The sequence below is a fragment of the Gopherus evgoodei genome, chromosome 1 (assembly GCF_007399415.2).
Source record: "Gopherus evgoodei ecotype Sinaloan lineage chromosome 1, rGopEvg1_v1.p, whole genome shotgun sequence".
NCBI lineage: Eukaryota > Metazoa > Chordata > Testudines > Testudinidae > Gopherus > Gopherus evgoodei.
This window is the reverse complement of record NC_044322.1, coordinates 351,286,905-351,306,042: the sequence shown is the minus strand read 5'-3', so window position 1 is coordinate 351,306,042 and position 19,138 is coordinate 351,286,905. Positions and strand designations below refer to the sequence as shown.

Genomic DNA, 19,138 nt, shown 5'->3' with positions numbered 1-19,138 from the left:
AGGTGGGGCCAGAAATGAGGGGTTCAAGGTGCGGGAGGGGGTTCTGGGCAGGGATTTGGGGTGCAGGGATGGAGGACTCCAGCTGGAGGTGTGGGGTGGGGCTGAGCGACTTAGGGTGTAGGAGGGTGTTCCAGGCTGGGACCAAGGGGGTTGGAGGGTGGGGAAGGGGATCAGGGCTGGGACACGGGGTTGGGGCGAGGCCAGAAATGAGGAGTTCAGGTGCGGGAAGGGGCTCCGGGTTAGGGCAGCAGCACTGGAGGGGGTCAGGGGTGCAGGCTTCAGGCACTGCTTACCTCAAGCAGCTCCTGGAAGCAGCAGCATGTCCCCACTCCCGCTTCTATGCGGAGGTTCGGCCAGGCAGCTCTGTGTGCTGCCCCATCCGCAGGTGTCACCCCTGCAGCTCACATTAGCCGCAACTCCCAGCCAACGGTAGCTGTGGGGCTGGCCCTTGCGGCAGGGGCAGTTTAGGGGTGACTGCTGCTAAACACAGGAGCCAGAGGGGGGGACATCCGTGTGGAGAGGCCTCCGAACCCACTCCCCGGCTGGAACGCGGGAGCAGGACAAGCTCCAGATTCAGCTCCCCAGCAAGAGCTTGAGGGCCAGATGTGGCCCCTGGGCTGTAGTTTGCCCACTCCTGAATCTAGCCTATACAATGGCTCCAGATTTATACTTAGATAAACTCATGGCTGCGTCTGAGATGTGGAGCTGTGGGAGACAGTAATTTGTTTCACAATTGAATCTTTACTGAAGTGTTTGAACATCTAATAACTGGACTATTCTGCTTAACCAATCAAATCCTGCAAAAAGAGTCATGAAAAGTCTGCTGCAGCTAAGAGGACACTAGCAAGATTAGTGGAGTAAAAAGTTGACTGTGAGAAATACTGTACTTCACCTCTCCCTTGCTCACATAATATATTTGTAAAGAAAAGACTGACTTGGTAGACAAATAGCTGGCTTGTTTATCTCCTAAAACCATAAACCATGAGTACACTGCTTTGATCCATACTAGCTGGGTCACACACTGTTATGCTACCTACCTGCATTAAAGCAAAATCCTCAAGATGAGGATTGGGAAGTACAGATTCCTAGTCCGCTTGTGAGATTTCTGTGCCACTGAATCTGAACCCAAACCCTAGCCTTGATCTAACTACCACCACCTCCCAACATGGTTACAAAGTTCTGAGACAGAAAAAGCCTCTTCACAAAATGCTCGTGCAGCTAAAATGCTAGACAACCATTAAAAACCAGCACTATTGACACATTCACAAGGACACTTAGATTTTCTCATCAGGTCTTTATTTTGAACCGTCATCCATGCTGCTGTAATCGATGCAATGGTTGTCAATTTAGCGGGTCTGGTGAAGACCCGCTAAATCGATGGCAGAGCACTCTCTGGTCAACTTCAGTACTCCAGTTCTCCGAAAAGAGTAAAGTAAGTCGACCAGAGAGCATCTCTCGTTGACACAGCGCAGTGAAGACATGGGATAAGTTAACTGGACTTGAGGTACCTTAGGTTAAGTTATTCACATAGCTGGAGTAGTGTAATTTAGGTCAACTTACCCTGGTAGTGTAGACAAGGTCTTAGAGCAGAGGTAGGCAACCTATGGCATGCGTGCCGAAGGTGGCACGCGAGCTGATTTTCAGTGGCACTCACTGCCCAGGTCCTGGCCACCGGCCAGGGGCCTTTGCATTTTAATTAAATTTTAAATGAAGCTTCTTAAACATTTTAAGAACCTTATTTACTTTACAAACAACAATAGTTTAGTTATATATTAGACTTATAGAAAGAGACCTTCTAAAAACATTAAAATGTATTACTGGCATGCAAAACCTTAAATTAGAGCGAATAAATGAAGACTCGGCACACCACTTCTGAAAAGTTGCTGACCCCTGTCTTAGGGGCAGTAGTTTCAGATATTCTGATATTTTAATCATGCACTTCCTTACCTCAGTGACGTAAGTGTCAGTTAAATTGGAGTGGGAATCCTCTTCACGTTTGAGGTCTGTATCTGAAATCTCTTCTTCAGTTCTTACCATCACCCCATCTAACAGTTCGGTGCTATTTCTGCCACTGAATTTGGAGGAGTCATCGTCAATGTAGGCAGACTGCTCTTCATCACTCAGCTTGGACTGATGGATGTCATGTGGAAAAGTGTCTGCTTCCAGGGTACTTGGAGGATCTGTCAGGTCAGCTGACTGAATATGTGAATCGACAGTAAGTTCTGCCTGGGTTACGGAGGAGATGTCTTCAGTAGCAACAGTGCGAATTATGACACTCGGTGTGTGGCACTGCACTGTGACATTATCACTTGCATTCAGCAAATGTTCTGGCTGTAAGAAGCATTAACAAAGGATACAAAATAAACAGTATTTAGCACTTTGTTGCTTTTTCACCTGTCTTTAGTCAAACACAAGTTATTGGGGTCAATACATGGGTAACTGGGTGAAATTTAATGGTCTGTGACATATAGGAGATCAGACTAGATGCTCTGATGATCCCTTAAGGCCTTCAATTCAATGAATCTGCAACTTGGTTGAAACTGTTATCTGGTTTACAGAGGAGTAAATAAAGAGAGGCATAGCAAGGTAAAGAGAATCAATGGCAGAACTGCGGCTAGAACCAAGGGAGTCCTGAATCTCCATCCTGTGATCTCACTACTAGACAACATTTCTTCCTTCCTGTTTGTAACAAAGAAGGATAGTGATAAGCTTAAGCATTATTTAACTTGAGACAGAAAAGTCATCAGCAGTGATCAAACCAGATACCTTCAGCACCAAAAGCACGAGCTCACACCACTTGAGCTAAGTGGTTACAGTTAAAATAATAGTCCTAGAGTCAGGAAATCAGAGTACTATTTCTATAACTGCAACAACTTTCCTATGTGACTTTCAATATCTGTTAGCTTTCCCCCTCTGCTAACCAGGCACAATACTTCCCTACCTTACAAAGGTTGTGGGAGGATAAATTAATGCATAGATGTGAAGATTTCAGTGATAAGATCTTAGAAAATCCCATAAATAAAGTTTTTAGGTAACAGATTTTTTAATTTTGTTGAGGCCAACCACTAGATGGAGAAATCACATGTTTAAACCAGTTTAATCTTCAACCAAAGATCTAATCTCCAATAAGGACTATGCTGCCCATGCCAAATTTTAAACTTCAGCAAGTTTTCAGCAGCCCGTGGTTTGAAGAGTTTTTTTTTTTTTTAAATAGGAAATTCTCACTCTTCAATATTTTAAAACGGCCAAAATAATTGTACTCTACCTGTGACTGGAGAGTGAGCATGGAAAATTTCAGCTCCAGAGGGAATATTATGGAAAGTTATGAGCATGTCAGAAAGGTGCATGAATTGGGAACTGCTTCATAACCTTAGCATATGGAGGTAACCAGGGACCTGCTGTAACCACAGCGGCTGACAGACAATAATTATTAGCCCACCCTTTTCCCAAGATGTTTCGGCATTCTAACTCTTCAAGATACGTACGGATAAGGCATGGACTATGATCTGCTCTGGGGAGGCAGGAGCAGCAGCAGCTGTCAGGGTCACTGTGGGACTGGTAGTCAGTGTTAAAGGAAGGCCTTGGTTTGAACTTGTCTGTAGTAAGTAAGTGCCGGGAGTTCCAGTAGGCTGGAGATGGAAGGACTAAGAAAGAGGAAAAAAAGGTCAATACAAAGATTCCCCACTTCCTGAACCATGTCAGCGCACTCACTTACAGGGAATCCAGCTAGCTAGAAATCATACTGAAATAACTCCTTCCCTGTGTTACTCCAATTAAATTGTGGTAAGTAACTGTAAAACCTCATTTTTCTTCAACAAACTAAATTAGCTAAATTAGTGAAGAACTAATTATCTGTAGTCTTGGCAACTGCCTCTCTGCCCTAAGAACTTTCTCCTATGGGGTAGTGCAGGGTTCTGTTTAGTCCCCTCTCCTGTTCAGCAATGGATAGAAGAGTTAACAAGGGGACATGGTTAAACTGGAGTGAAAATCCTGAACTGCATTGATGAAGAATCTTTTCACACATCTTACAGTGAAATTACACTGTTAAAAGCAGGTCCTGCTATCTTAAATCCACTTGGAATACAGCAATTTGCACCCACTGGTAGGTTAATTCTCGTCTGCCCCTCTGCTGGGACATGATCCAACTCCCACTGAAATCAATGGAAAGACCCAGTGGGAGCTGGATTGGGCCCTGGCTGACCAAATGGAAACAGGGAGGAGATAAGATGCCAGGATCCTATGCGGGGAAAGATAAGGAGAAATTCTTGACTTCCTGGTCTTGCTCACAGAGAGGAGTGACAAGGAGACAGGCCACTCTAGCTACAGCTGTTCAGTGAGGATATGGCCGCACAGACCCCCCCCCCAACCACGTTTGCCACTGCCTGCAGTAATAGTAGAGTGACTGTGCCCTACCAATAATGGGATGAATGGTACAGGTACAGGGGAATCTTTTGCCAGCAAGGGTCTCTCGTGTTATAAACTCCTCTTATAAGAGATTTTTATTAAAAAAAATATTAAACACACTGCTACAAGATGGTTTCACAAGAGTTAATATTTCACATTGAAGCTTCACAGCTCTAACTAATTACAACTAGGTCCACATTTTGCTCTGGATTTTGTAATAGAAGTTTACTTCAGAATCACCATTAAAATTTCACTCCTCCATTTTGGAAATCAACTACAAACATTTAACAATTTAACGGCATTTAAAGGACAAGTGTGATATTGCAAGGCAAGTTCTACGTTACTTACTGGGAGAATCTCAAAGGTCTGTAGCGTTCCACTATTTAGTGTTATTGTCTCAGAGTCGACAGCAGCAGCAGGAGAATCAGCTGAGGCTATGGGAGTAGGGAAAAAAACAAAAAAACACATGTATACCAAAATGTGTCAGCACAGAAGGGTGTCAAGCAGGGTATTGCTAATCCCAGTGCTGAGAGAAAGGAAGCTGACTGCAGTACTAATGCCAAAGTTCTCTAGTTTGTATCTAGAATACAACACTCTTTAAAGAAGCCATCTTACATGAGATGGAAATAGAGGGAAGAAAGTATAATTAACTGCAGAGGGATTAAAAAACAAAATGATATTAAAGGGATTTAACGATTTATGTTTGTAATGACATTTTAAAGAAATTAATATTCTGGAATAAGTATCCATAAGTGGTTTGACCATTGGCCTGCTAAACCCAGGGTTGCGAGTTCAATCCTTGACGGGGCCACTTAGGGATCTGGGGCAAAAATCAGTACTTGGTCCTGCTACTGAAGGCAGGGGGCTGGACTCAATGACCTTTTGAGGTCCCTTCCAGTTCTAGCAGATAGGTATATCTCCTATTATTATTATAATTATAAGACCATCTTACAGGTCAGATCCTCAGCTGGTGTAAATCAGCGATAAGTCAATACAGTTATGTTTGTGTTGATCCACACCAGCTCAAAACTGGCCCTGTATTTGCATTCCTTTCTGTCCTCCTATAATGTGTATGTGCACCAATGGATAAAGTGCAAGATGCACTCAAGCACATTCAATCACATTGTATGTAATGCTGCAACCTACTGAAGGTACAAATGCTAATACTATAGGAGCTTGACTGTTTCACTGGGTTATTGAAAGCAATTTGAACAAGAAGGAGGCTATTAAATAGCAGCTACTAAAGTTAGACATTTTTAAATCAGCAGGTCCAGATAATTTACTTCCCATAAGTTTTAAAAGAGCTAACTGAGGAGCAATCTAGATTGTTAATTTTGATTTTCCACGTATTGTGGAAAACTGGGGAAGTTTCTGAGGGCTGGATAAAAGCTAATGTTCTGCCAACATTTAAAAAGGGTAATTGGGATGATTCAAGTAATTAAAGGTAGGGCTCCATGTCTGTCACAGAAGTTGCAGAAGTCACAGATTCGGAGACTTTCTGTGACCTCCGTGATTTCTGAAGAGGCCAGTGTGGCTGATCCCAGAGCCGCCCAAGCAGCTGGCCCCAGGGACCACCTGAGCAGCCGCTGATGTGGCTGGCCCCACATGCGGCCGGAGCTGCCACTGTTGGCGGCCCCCAGCAGCTGACCCCTGGGCAGCCGAAGCAGCCGCTGCTTGGCAGCCCCCAGCAACTGCTGCCTCTGGCCTCATCTCCCTAGCAGCGACCCTCTGGGGCACCCCTCACAGCAGTGGCCCCCCCCCCCAAGATTTAGTCATTGGTATTTATAGTAAAAGTCATGGACAGGTCACAGGCAGTGAATTTTTGTTTATTGCCTGTGACCTGTCCATGACCTTTACTAAAAATAGCCACGACTAAATCACAGCCTTAATTATAGGCACTGGGGCAAAATGATGGATTTCTGTTACAACACTCGATTAATAAAGAATCAACACAGAATCATATAATTAATGCCAAACAACACTGGTTTATGGAAAACAGATCTTGTCACAAACTTCAGATTTTTGATGAGATTACATATCAATTTTAAGGAAGAGCTGGAAATGGAATGCAGGTTTCCCAACTCTCAGTCCTGTCCTATAGCCACAAGATCTGAGTGGCACTCCAAACTAAATTCTGTAAGATACTTTCATTTATTCATCATCTTTAGGGCCCTACTAAATTCATGGTCCATTTTGGTCAATTTCACAGTCATAGGATTTTTAAAAATAGTAAATTTCATGATTTCAGCTATTTAAATTTGAAATTTCACAGTGTTGTAACTGTAGGGATCCTGACCCAAAAAGTTGTGCAGGGATGACAAGGTTACTGTGGGGGGGTGGGGGGGAGGGTTGTGATACTGCTACCTTGACTTCTGCACTGCTGCTGGTGAGGGCGGCTGCCTTCAGAGCTGGGCAGCAGTGGCTGCTGGCCAGGAGCCCAGTTCTGAAGGCAGAGCCACCGCCAGCAGCAGCACAGAAGTAAGGATGGAATTGTATGGTATTGCCACCCTTATTTCTGCACTGCTGTCTGCAGAGCTGGGCCCTCAATCAGCAGCTGCCACTCAGCTGTAGCCATTCAGCTCTGAAGGCAGCAGCACAGAAGTATGGCATGGTATGGTATCACCACCGTTACTTCTGCGCTGCTGCTGGTGGGTCGCTGCCTTCAGAGCTGGGTGCCTGGCCAACAGCCGCTGCCCAGCTCTGAAGGCAGCGCAGATATAAGGGTGGCAATACTTTGACCCCCCTAAGATAACCTTGTGACCTCCGCCCATGCAACTCCCTTTTGGGTCAGGACCTCCAATTTGAGAAATGCTGGTTTCCCCCATGAAGTCTGAATAATATAGGGTAAAAGCACATAAAAGACCAGATTTCACGGTCCGTGATGAGTTTTTCATGGCCACGAATTTGATAGAGCCCTACTCATCTTAAAACAAGAAACCTTTAGGTTTTATTCTAGAACATAACAAGTATGAGTTTCAACTACTTACAGACATGAGTAATCTGGACTGGAATCTGCAAAGCTGCCATAGGACTCGGAGAGTTGCCTGCATTCTCTTCCAAGTGAGCCACTCGAATCTGTACATGCTGAACCCCTGAACTGGAATGAATGTTTGATAACCCACTTCCAGATTTGTTTTCTGAAAGCTGGTGCCCTGGGTTGTTTTTTTGGTTCTCATGCAGCTGTTTAAGACCTTTTATTAGCACTGAGGGAGAAAAAGAAAATTCATTTTCAGACATGCTGAAGAGAGGCATTTAGAATCAACACTGTGCATCAGATCTCTGAGAAAGATCTAAACTGAGGGTCTCACCCGTTGAACTCTTCGTATCTTCAAGAGCCCCTGGGGTTTGAGAGAGCATATGCTGCTGGCTGGGAAAGTAATCAAAGCCATCCAAGTAGAGCATCACTGATTTTTCACCCCAAAAGGGAGCACTCGCTGGAATATGGACAAGAGTAAGTGCTCCCCCCTGTTGAGGTATACATTAAGCACCCAAAGAACAGAACAGGACCACAGACTCTTAACTAGAGGGCTTCTCTTACTGCTGCCCTTGAAAACTAGTTACTAGCCGGATCCCATTATGTTTTCAGTGGCTGTGGGTGAGGCATGCAGCCATACAAAATGGGGATCTTCCTGACCATTTACAGTATAAACATGTTTCGACAACAGCTCAGGCTCATGTTTCTTTGATCTGCCTAGCTAAAGTCAGAGCTATTGTTCACTGACTTGCAACAAAGACCATGTGTCAACTCTCTCAAATGATTAAAGGCCAGAGAAGAATTGGGAGGGAGACCCTGAGCAGGGAGCTCGAGCATATAAGAAAGGCTAGAAATGCTGCAAGGTCAGGACACCAAGAATCCTGTGAGAGACCATGCAGCCTTCCATATGAAGCCAAGCTTTGCTTTTTTCAGTTGAACTTCAGACAAGATGATGCTTCTTCAAGAAGACATCACAGCCAGCATGGACCCTGGGAGAATGAGATGTATGTCTGCTTTTCAGACTTGTCATCTGAAGATGAGAACCTTATCAGAATTGTTTGCACAAACAATCTGAGTGCAATCGCTGGTACTTCATATGGGAGAAAGAAGCCAAAGGATAGGCAGAGGCCAGCATCAGATAGATCAATCAGCAGAATGGACAGGAAAGTGGTCTGGTAATTCCTACCTGTCTGCATTCTCCATCTTTTGTTCTCCTTGTGTCTCATTCATTTCCTTCTCTGCCTTTTGCTTTCCTTTCCATCTGACTTTCTCCCTGTTCTTCTTCCACTCTTTCCTTGTTTCTCTGTGTGTTCCTCTCCCTCAAAATATTTGTTTAAACCCAAACTCCTGTCTAAATTCTCTCTCTTTCTATCCTTCTAACAACAATCCTTCTGAACTACAGGGTGTTTTATGCTGGCATGTGTTAAAAAGACCAGCCTCCATTCCAGCTCTGCCTAGTGAAGTAAGCTAATATGACACAGAGGCCCCTTGGTGATTCACTACTCTGTGTCAGCAACTCCTATCAGACCTGACAAACTTGCTTCCCCTAACATACTGCTGTCATAGAATTTATCTATCTATCTAAAAACGTTGTGTGAAGTATCAAACGAAAGCTGGTGACACACTGGTCACTACTATCATTATGAAATGTATGCCTTCAAACTACAGAAATTGTGGGTAGTTACTGACATAATGCTTTAAAGTCTGTAACCAAACAAAGGGAGAATCCGGTTTCTTCCAGACTGGAGGAAAGGTAGTTATCTCCCGGTCTCCAATGTAAATTAAGCATTGTGGAACCAACACAAAAGAAGCTTCATTTGCTATATTGGACTTAGAAAAGGACAACAAAAATGATTAGGGGTATGGAAGAGCTGCTGTATGAGGAGAGATTAACAAGACTGGGACTTTTCAGCTTGGAAAAGAGACGACTAAGGGGGGATATGATTGAGGTCTATAAAATCATGACTGATGTGGAGAAAGTAAATAAGGAAGTGTTATTTACTCCTTCTCATAACACAAGAACTAGGGGTCACCACATGAAATTAACAGGCAGCAGGTTTAAAAGAAGCAAAAGGAAGTACTTTTTCATACAACGCACAGACAGTCTGTGGAACTCTTTGCCAGAGGATGTTGTGAAGGCCAAGATTATAACAGGGTTCAAAAAAGAACTAGGTAAGTTCATGGAGGATAGGTCCATCAACAGCTATTAGCCATGATGGGCAGGGATGGTGTCTCTAGCTTGTTTGCCAGAAGTTGGGAATGGGCAACAGGAGATGGATCACTTGATGACTACCTGTTCTGTTCGTTCCCTCTGGAGCACCTGCCATTGCCCACTGTCGGAAGACAGGATACTGGGCTAGTCGGACCTTTGATGTGACCCAGTATGGCTGTTCTTATGTTCTTATGACATAATCCTGAACGGTAACCTTCCACCTGTGTGTACACTGTCTCTTTGGGGACAGTTTACCTGGTAATTACTGTGAATGTTCAGTGGCAGGGGCTAGACATTACCAGGGGCTGCTTCTGGGGAGTCTGGACACAGGGGTATACTAAGTGTTAACATGCAACGCAAAATACAGGCTGGCAGAGTCCTGTGGAGTTTGTGGTGTTTGTGGTGTTAGGGAACTGACACACAAGTGTCACAGCTACACATCCCTTTTCCCAGGACATTTCAACAAATCATATCCTAACCCTGGCACTCTAGTCTTCATGTGGTACACTGCTATCAGGTCTTGATGTGGTAGAGGAGTTGGCTCTAGTAGCAGGATGGAATAGGAATTGGATATCCTCAGTTCTATTTTTGGCTCTAAAAGGGAAGTAGGATCTAGTTGTTAGAGTAGGCAGGACTGGAAGTCAGGATTACTGGGCTCTATCCACAGCTCTGAGTGGGCTGTGGTGGCTAGAGGTTAGAGCATACGATAGAATTCAGGGCTTCAGTTATGCCACTGGCTCTTTACCATGGCTTTCTCTGATCATTGCATAGGCCAATGCCATCAGATCTGGATGTTGTTTCTTGAGAAAAATTCAAACACATGCACACCATTTTCCCATCTCATTTTCTAAAGTACATGCAGTTCTAAGCATGGATCTTAATCCAGGAGAGTGAGTCAACACCCCATTGAAGAGGCTGGGATGAGGAAGGCTCAGTGCTCTCACTGCTGCTGTTACTGTTAAGCAGAACATTACTGCAGATACAAAGCAGAGCCTAACACAGGCACTGTAGTGATCCCAGGATCAGGCAGAGTTTACCTTTTAAAATACAAAGTCCTGTACTCATGTTTTTCTCTACCTCTTTCATTCTCTCCTTTCTGTTTTCCTGTCCACCCCTAAAAGCTGTTTTCTTTAGCATGATGGGGAGGGTGTATTTTGGATGAACATAATTGTTTAAATGCAGAAATAATTTTGAACTCAAGGGCGTTGGCACATGCTAGGGGGTAGCAGGGTTGCAAGAAATAGGCAACGTGGATTTGTTAAGAAAAAATCATGCCAAACCAACCTAATTTCCTTATTTAGCAGGGTTACTGGCCTAGTGCATAGGGAAGAAGCTGTGGACGCGATCTATCTTGATTTTGACATAGTCCCTCATGATTCTCATAACCAAACTAAGGAAATGTGCTCTAGATGAAATTACTATAAGGAGGATGCACAACTGGTTGACAGATCATACTCAAAGAGTAGTTAGCAATGGTTTGGTGTCAAACTTGGAGGGTGTATCTAGTGGAGTTGCGCAGGGGTCAGTCCTGGGTCCAATAGTATTCAATATCTTCATTAATGACTTGGATGACAGAGCAGAGAGTATGATTATTAAATTTGAGAATGATACCAAGATGGGAGGGGTTGCAAGCACCTTGGAGGACAGAATTAGAATTCAAAACAGCCGTGACAAACTGGAGAATTGGTCTGAAATCAACAAGATGAAATTCAGTAAAGACCACTACACTTAGAAAGAAAAAAAAAATCAAACCTACAACTACAAAATGGGGAATAAGTAGGTGGTAGTACTGCTGAAAAGGATCTGGGGGTTATAAGGGACCTCATATTGAATACGAGTCAACAATATGGTGCAGTTGCCAAAAAGGCTACTGTCATTGTGGGGTTTATAAACAGGAATGTCTTATGTAAGATATAAGAGGTAACTGTCCCACTCAACTCAGCATTGCTAAGGCCTCAGCTGGAGTACAGTATGCAGTTCTGAGTGCCACACTTTAAGAAGAGATATGGACAAGCTGGAGTCCAGAAGAGAGGAAGAAAAATGATAAAAGGTTTAGAAAATCTGACCTATGAAGAAAGGTTAAAAAAAGCTGTGTATGTTTAGTCTTTAAAAAAAAAGATAAGGGGGGACCTGATAATCTTCAAATATGTTAAGGGCTGTTATACAGAGGTCTGTGATAAACTGTTCTCCATGTCCACTAAAGGTAGGACAGGAATTAATCGGCTTAACCGGCAGCAAGAGAGGTTTAGGTTAGATATTCAGAAAAATTTTCTAACTATAAGGATAATTAAGTACTGGAATAGGCGTCCCAGGGAGGTTGTGGAATCCCCGTCATTGGAGGTTTTTAAGAACAGGTTGGACAAATACCTGTCAGGGATGATCTAGGTCTAGGTCTACTTGGTCCTGCCTAGAAGTTGAGAGCTGGACTAGATGACTTCAAGGTCCTTCCTAACCCTATATTTCTATGATTCTATGAATTTGTGAAGCAACAATATGCATCTCTATTTAGAGAGAGGTCAACACATTAGTCAGCTTTTAGTTCATACCCAGAAAAAAAATACATAAATATTAAACTCTCTGTGCAAACTCAATTTCTCAGGAATCTATAAACATTTTAGCATGTTTGAAAAATAAGTACATAATAAACAAGCTACAGAAACCCCAAATTTGGAGTATTTGTTTAAAAAAATACTGCATTTTTCAAAGTTACAATCAAACAATTCCTAGTGTCATAATTTGCATATAACATTGCAAAGAGAAATAAAATGTTCTCCCACCCTTGCAGAAGAAGAGGACACACTAGTTCAAGAGGTTGCAGGACAGAAAGGATCAGTGCACCTGGGAAACGCTCCAAGACACCAGATTCACCCTCCAATCCCACAGTGTAAACTTTCTACTGCATCTGTGGGTAATGTGGCACATGGCTCCTAGAAAGCCACTCATCTTCCCTTCTTGTTCCCGCTGTAATCCCTAGTGAAACTAGCTGTGGGAGCAGCCCACATGTACAGGATTGCAGGCCCAGGCCTTTGCTTTTCTGGACACGCAATTCAGTCTTCAGTGATACCAGTGGATATTCCCCACCCTGAGCAGTAAATAGCCTTCTGTCTGGTGAGTGAGGAATAGGACGGGGGACTGCAGCCTGTTGATTCATTTTGTCTATTATTTTTTGAACTATCTAAGGTGGGGACTATCTCTTACTATATGTTTGTACAGCACCAACACAGTGGGCCCCCACTCATGGTTGTGGCCTCTAAGCATTCCTGTAATACAAATAATAAATAACAATAATTGTGATAGGCAGGTATCCATTTACCAACACAACTCCTACCACAACTGGCATCCTCCAGAAAGCTTTTACAGCGAGAGCAAGGACTGAACAAATGAGCATGGAGACTGAATTAGCCTCTCACTCAGGCAATCACCCCTCCTGCCGAGAACAGGGATAAAGGACAATAGCAGGCAGACAGCAGTGGGGAAGCTTACACTGTCATTCTCTGTCCCTGCTCTGCTGACAATCAGGAGTCAATCCCAGGGCTACCAATGTGGCATCTTTCATAATTACTAAGTTCATAATTTTTTTAAGTCATAACTCCATTTACGAGTAACAATACCTATTCCTGAGGGATCTGTGAAGCAGACTTTCTGAAGACTTTAAAGAAGAGAACAAAATGTGTAACTAATACATTACCAGGGAATGAAATATCTTTGTGGTTTGCAATCTGTCTTTTAATTGTCCACCATTTACTCCGAAGCCACTGTGGCGAGCGGACACTGCTCCATCCTTCAGCCAGTAGATCCCAGTTGATTTCATTTTCATCAGACACCTCAAGCTCTGCTATCCTGGCAGGGTTATAGAAAAAAGAAATCTGTCAGAAGCTGTCTTCAGGCCTTTAAGGGATGTTAGACATCTTTGCTTCAGAATGGATTTAGGCTTCCAAGGCTCCATGCTGCCAGATGTCAAGCAAATCACAGATGTCAGAGATGGATTAGACCTATTATCTCATCCAGTCCATCTCCCTGCCAATGCAGGTTGTTCTTCCTCCTATACTTATTGTAGTGCCCTTCCAGACTAATTTTAAATCTCCCAAGCAATGGTGCTTGCAACACTTCTCTTGGGAAACTATTCCCTTCAAACATCTCATGGGCAGGAAATACTTCCTGATATTCAGCCTAAGCTTTCACGCTCTTAATTTCATCCCATCACTCCTAGTTATACTCTTCTTTTACCCTAAATAACATCCATCTCTCCTTACTATGGACTTATGTCTCCCCTTAGATTTCTCTGAGGTAAGCTATACATAGTTAACTATTTAAAACTTTCCTCAAAATCAATCTCTCCAGGTTCTTCAGAGCAGGGATTGTCTTAATATATGTTAGCAAATATCTAGCACCCTGTGGGCTCTACTACAATCTGTAGGAATAATCATCATCCCTGAATTCCCTTCAATTTGTACAGTATGCTGGGGAAGGGTTTTTGCCTGTAAGCTGCAAAAGTCCTCTTCATAGACCAAGTAGTTGTACTGACTATAACTGCTAGCTACAGGAACAATCCTAAAGGGATGAATTATGAATGACTGGACAGACTGTGAGAGACTAAATGCATCAATACTATTTTCACACCAGTACTGAGAAACATAACCAGGATGTATTGTAATTTACAATCAGTCAGGTTAATCATTTTGAATGTATGTCATAAAGCAGTGACTAGTGCTCTGTAAATCATGTTTGGATTCCCTGCCTGTCTCTCCCTTTTATCGCCATCCAAGAAAATTATCAAATCATAATGAAAAATTGACTGTCGGAAAAATCGGAGTTAAAAGTATTCAAAACAGAAGAGGAACTGAATGGCTCAGAAGATTTCTAGTGGACTGCTGAGCCTTTCACCATTTGGTTATCAGTTCAACTCTAACTCAGGTAGGGATCAAAGGTGGTGCCATCTGGTGGCCTACATGAAATGAAATTGTGGTCTCAGTTTAGTTCCTTGTGGACATGCGTCCACATCACAGAAACCATCACCACACTTGACCCTTGTTGGCAATCTCAGCAGAGAGGCCAGGGACTGAATGGGCATGGAGACTGAACTACCCTCCAGTTCAGGGCTGAAGCGCATTGGTGGGGCAGTGTGTGGGAAGCTTGCACGGTCGCTGCCTGTGCTGTACCTGTTCTGTGGAATAATAGAAGACTTCAGTCTCCAGGGCTTTCAATCTGACACCTTTCACGAGCACTAAAATTCACTAAAAAAACAAAAACAAAAATAATGTTCAATATGAAATCTCTGGGAAGTGTGAACACAGCAGCCATTTTTGGAGTGTTCTCGAGATCTCTTAGTGCCTGGGAAATCAGCAAAAGGGACCCCAAGGGAATTCTACTAGTGTCACTTTTTTACTATGAAATTTTTTAAACTGAGAACACAAACCTCAAGATTAAATTTATTTCATCCTCCTTAGTCCACTCAGTTCCGCCACTCTGTTTCCAGTTCAGATAGTTAAGCCATTTGGAGCGGCATTGCTTTTCAGAGCGTGTTCCGACCTGTTCTGCCACAGCAGCCCACGATACCCCTTGTGTGACAATGTCACCTGGCTCCGTGCTGGTTAGCTCATGTACCACTTCTGCTAGCCTCTTTTCTTCTTCTTCTGTCCATTTTCCTAACAAAATAAAGGACAAAAACATGCAAGTTAACCAACAGTACAAGCCATCTTAATCTGAATAGCAGATATGGAACCATACAACATTTTGTGATTGGAAGCAGCACTACAATTTTCAGGCGTTTAACCACTTGCATAACTGTGATGCTCTGTAACTTGGGGGAACATCCAGCACCCACATGTTCATCCTTGTAAAATGATTATGCAGTATACAATGCAAAGTCTGTCATGACAAGTGTCTTCAGAAGACTCATGATGCGCTGAGCATTGTTGTTACAGTAATGCTGTATGTTATAATTTCATGTATATAGTTATGAGGCTGAAAATGTATCCTCATGGCTTAAAGCAAGCCCAGCCAAAAAAATCTCCAAGAGCAGAGAGGCAGTTCACACCTCATCAGGGCATGTATGAGACAAAGCCAGCCCAGCCTCACATGAACAAAGGACGCTGGCCTAGGCAACAACAAAATAATCTGTTAGACTCTCAAGTAAGTTACTCCCTTTCCTTTGGTCAGTTTGGGACTGCAAGGAGGTAATGCTCACCTGACTCTGAATGGGGGAGAGGAGGGGCAAAGCCAAGAGGGAAGAAAGGACATAATAAAAGGGACAGAGATTTGCCATGCTCTTCCTCTTTCTTCCACCTACATCTACAGAAACCACACTAAGTGACTGAAGTGCTGATCAAAGGGGAGAGCCTGGCTGAAGAGCAGCCAGCCAGCCTGTGGTGAGAACAGCTAAGTTTGTAAGGGCACCAAAAGTGTTAAGATCAGCTTAAAATGTGTTTTGCTTTTATTTCGTTTGACCAAATCTGACTTATGTTTTGATTTATAATCACTTAAAATCTATCTTTATAGTTAATAAATTCGTTTGTTTATTCTACCTGAAGCAGTGCGTTTGGTTTCATCATGTCAGAGGCTCCCCTTGGGATAACAAGTCTGGTACGTATCAATTTCTCTGTTAAATTGACGAACCCATATAAGCTTGTAGTATGAAGCAGGCATAACTGGTCACTGCAAGAAGGAGGTTCCTAGGGTTGTGTCTGGGACTGGAGATATTGGCTAGTGTCATTAGGTTGCATAATCCAAGGAGCAGCTTACATGCCAGAGGCTGTGCGTGAACAGCCCAAGACAGGGGGTTCTCATAGCAGAGCAGGGTAAGGCTGGCTCCCAGAGTCAAGGATTGGAGTGACCTAGCAGATCACTGGTCCAGATAACACCAGAGGGAAATGTCACAATAACCTCAAACAGTCATAGTGTCCTAGACTAATATAGGAGTTGCCCTATATACTAGGTACATCCCTTTGACGGTCAGATGTCCCAACAGTACATCATTAACTCATTCAAATGCTTGTTGGTCCACTGCAGTAGGAAAAGAGTTAATTGTTTGAAGGCAACATCTTTGTCCCTGTGAGCAGTAAGAATGGGAATATTCAGATCTATACTGAGAAAACCAAGCATACTCTGCTCTAGTTATCATCATCCTCTCCCTCATTCAGGCTCCTTCCTCCACTACTTATTTATTTGTATGCCCATCAGCAGAGTATGTTAGAGCTCTCCTCAATAAAACAAGACACTGCTTCCTCAGAAATACTAGGAGACACATACCATATCCCAACTAACAGATGGGAAGCCTCACAATCTCCCACTATGAGGGCATGTCTACACTACAGGATTATTCCGATTTTATAGAAACCGGTTTTTGGAAACAGATTATATAAAGTCGAGTGCATGCGGCCACACTTAAGCACATTAATTTGGCGGTGTGTGTCTATGTACCAAGGCTAGTGTCGATTTCCGGAACGTTGCACTGTGGATAGCTATCCCATAGTTCCCGCAGTCTCCCCCGCCCATTGGAATTCTGGGTTGAGATCACAATGCATGATGGGGCAAAAACAGTGTCACGGGTGATTCTGGGTAAATGTCATTAGTCAATCCTCCCTCCGTGAAAGCAACGGCAGACAATCATTTTACGCCCTTTTCCCTGGATTGCCCTGGCAGACGCCATAGCACGGCAACCATGGAGCCAGTTTAGCCTTTTTTCACTGTCACTGTATGTCTACTGGATGCTGCTGACAGACACGGTACTGCAGTGCTACACAGCAGCATCCCCTTGTTTTTGTAAGTTAGCAGAGATGGTTACCAGTCATATTGTACTGTCTGCTGCTTTGCAAGTTGGCAATGACGGTTACCAGTCATATTGTACCATCTGCTGCTGTCATGGGTGCTCCTGGCTGGCCTCAGTGAGGTCGGCCAGGGGCACATGGACAAAAATGGGAATACTGCTGTGTAGCACTGCATCTGCCAGCAGCATCCAGTAGACATATGGTGACACTGAAAAAAGGTGAGAAACTATTTTTTTCCCTTTTCTTTCACGGGGGGGAGGGGGGGAAAAGGTCAGCTGTCAGTGTTTGGATGCGAAACATGTAAGGAAAAGCCTAAATGCAGCAGGAAGTAATGCTGGTGATTCAATATGCATGCATGCCACATTCACTCTGGGTCAGTACTGAAACGATGCTCCAGCATAATGCAAAGTACTTCCGCTAGAAATGCTGACTTTCAGATGACACCTAAAACCAGAGTTCCAGGACCCTTGAATGTCATTAACAATCCCATGGGAGATTACATGGGTATTAAATCCGGAGTCCTGGCCAAATTTCAATCGGGTAATTATATACTGGCTACCTAATTTTCCCCTTCATTTTTAATCAAGTATATTTCATTTCCTGTCCCACAATATTGTACAGTGTTGATATGTGTTGTTTAATAGTTTCTTCACTGTAATTCAGCCATAGCTACACTTTAGCACTGAGTGATTGTAATTTTTTTGCCCTTTGTGACCCGAAATTAGAAATAAAAAGACTTAAAATAAAAATAAAAAGCTACCCAATTTTATGCTAAGCCTCAGCCTGAAGTGAATTTCCTACAGAACAAGAAATCTCTAAAAACAACAGAAGGAGATAACAACAGGGAAACTGACACAGACTTAACTAGAATATCCTTTACTGACACCACTATACTACCATACCTGTGTGTTATAATACCATACCTGTGTTGCAGGTGTCCTTCATCAGCCTACATCGATCTTTTACAGATGAAGCACTTCTTCCCAGTGCAGCGCCTATTGTTGCCCAATCATTACCATGCTTTATTCGTAACCTAAGTGGATACAGTTTATTAGCATTTTGTTCAAGTGACTCACATAGCTATATTGCACGGTAGGCAATAATAAATATTATATTATTGGAGAGTGAGCACAGTCTCACAGTAGATGAGACTGGTTGGAATGGCAAGGTTTTAGTCACAATTTTTGCTGCTAATTTGTCACATGATGCTGGAAGCCATTTTGCCTGGCCATGCCTCAGTTTATCCATCTGTAAAATAGGTATATTTATATTTACCTGCCTCAGAGGAATGTTGTGAGACTTAACTAATTATTGTTTGAAACATGTTCTGAGATCTTCAGATGAAAGGTGAGACTCCCATTCCAAATTCTTATCTATTCCCAAGGGGAAACTTTGCAGGTGGTACAGGGAATATTCATGAAGCCTGGTATAATAGGTGCTGAAAAACTAGGAATTCTATAACTCACCTGCCCAGGAAGCATCCTGCCTTACTACTTTCCTATTTCTAAAGCTCATGCATTCCTCTTCCTTCACCACCTCTCAGAGAGGCTTAAAATATTAACCATGGTACGAATTAATTTCAATTTATTATGAATCCATCTCGAACTCTAGGTGCCTTACAAAACACATAGAAACTTGTGAACACATCCGCGTAGAAACTAACCAGAAAGTGGCTTTCATTGCCCTTCAAACTACTCTGGTACACCACTACTTTGTAAAAAAGACTTATAGCAGTCAATTTACCTATGATCACTGAACTGAAATGTTCATAGTGAAATCTTT

General features: G+C 43.1%; 1 protein-coding gene across 2 annotated transcripts in view; it reads right to left on the bottom strand.

Moving 5' to 3' along the window:
- DMTF1 (cyclin D binding myb like transcription factor 1) overlaps positions 1–19,138 on the bottom strand; it is a 56,301-nt gene that overhangs the window by 11,438 nt on the left and 25,725 nt on the right. For both annotated transcript variants that reach the window (XM_030563558.1, XM_030563644.1), the window contains 7 exons: positions 18,280–18,389; positions 15,007–15,235; positions 13,279–13,430; positions 7,392–7,607; positions 4,753–4,838; positions 3,486–3,644; positions 1,948–2,331 (listed from right to left, as the gene is read on the bottom strand). In XM_030563558.1, the coding sequence (XP_030419418.1) occupies positions 1,948–2,331; positions 3,486–3,644; positions 4,753–4,838; positions 7,392–7,607; positions 13,279–13,430; positions 15,007–15,235; positions 18,280–18,389 (1,336 nt within the window). The remainder of the gene's footprint in view (positions 1–1,947; positions 2,332–3,485; positions 3,645–4,752; positions 4,839–7,391; positions 7,608–13,278; positions 13,431–15,006; positions 15,236–18,279; positions 18,390–19,138) is intronic.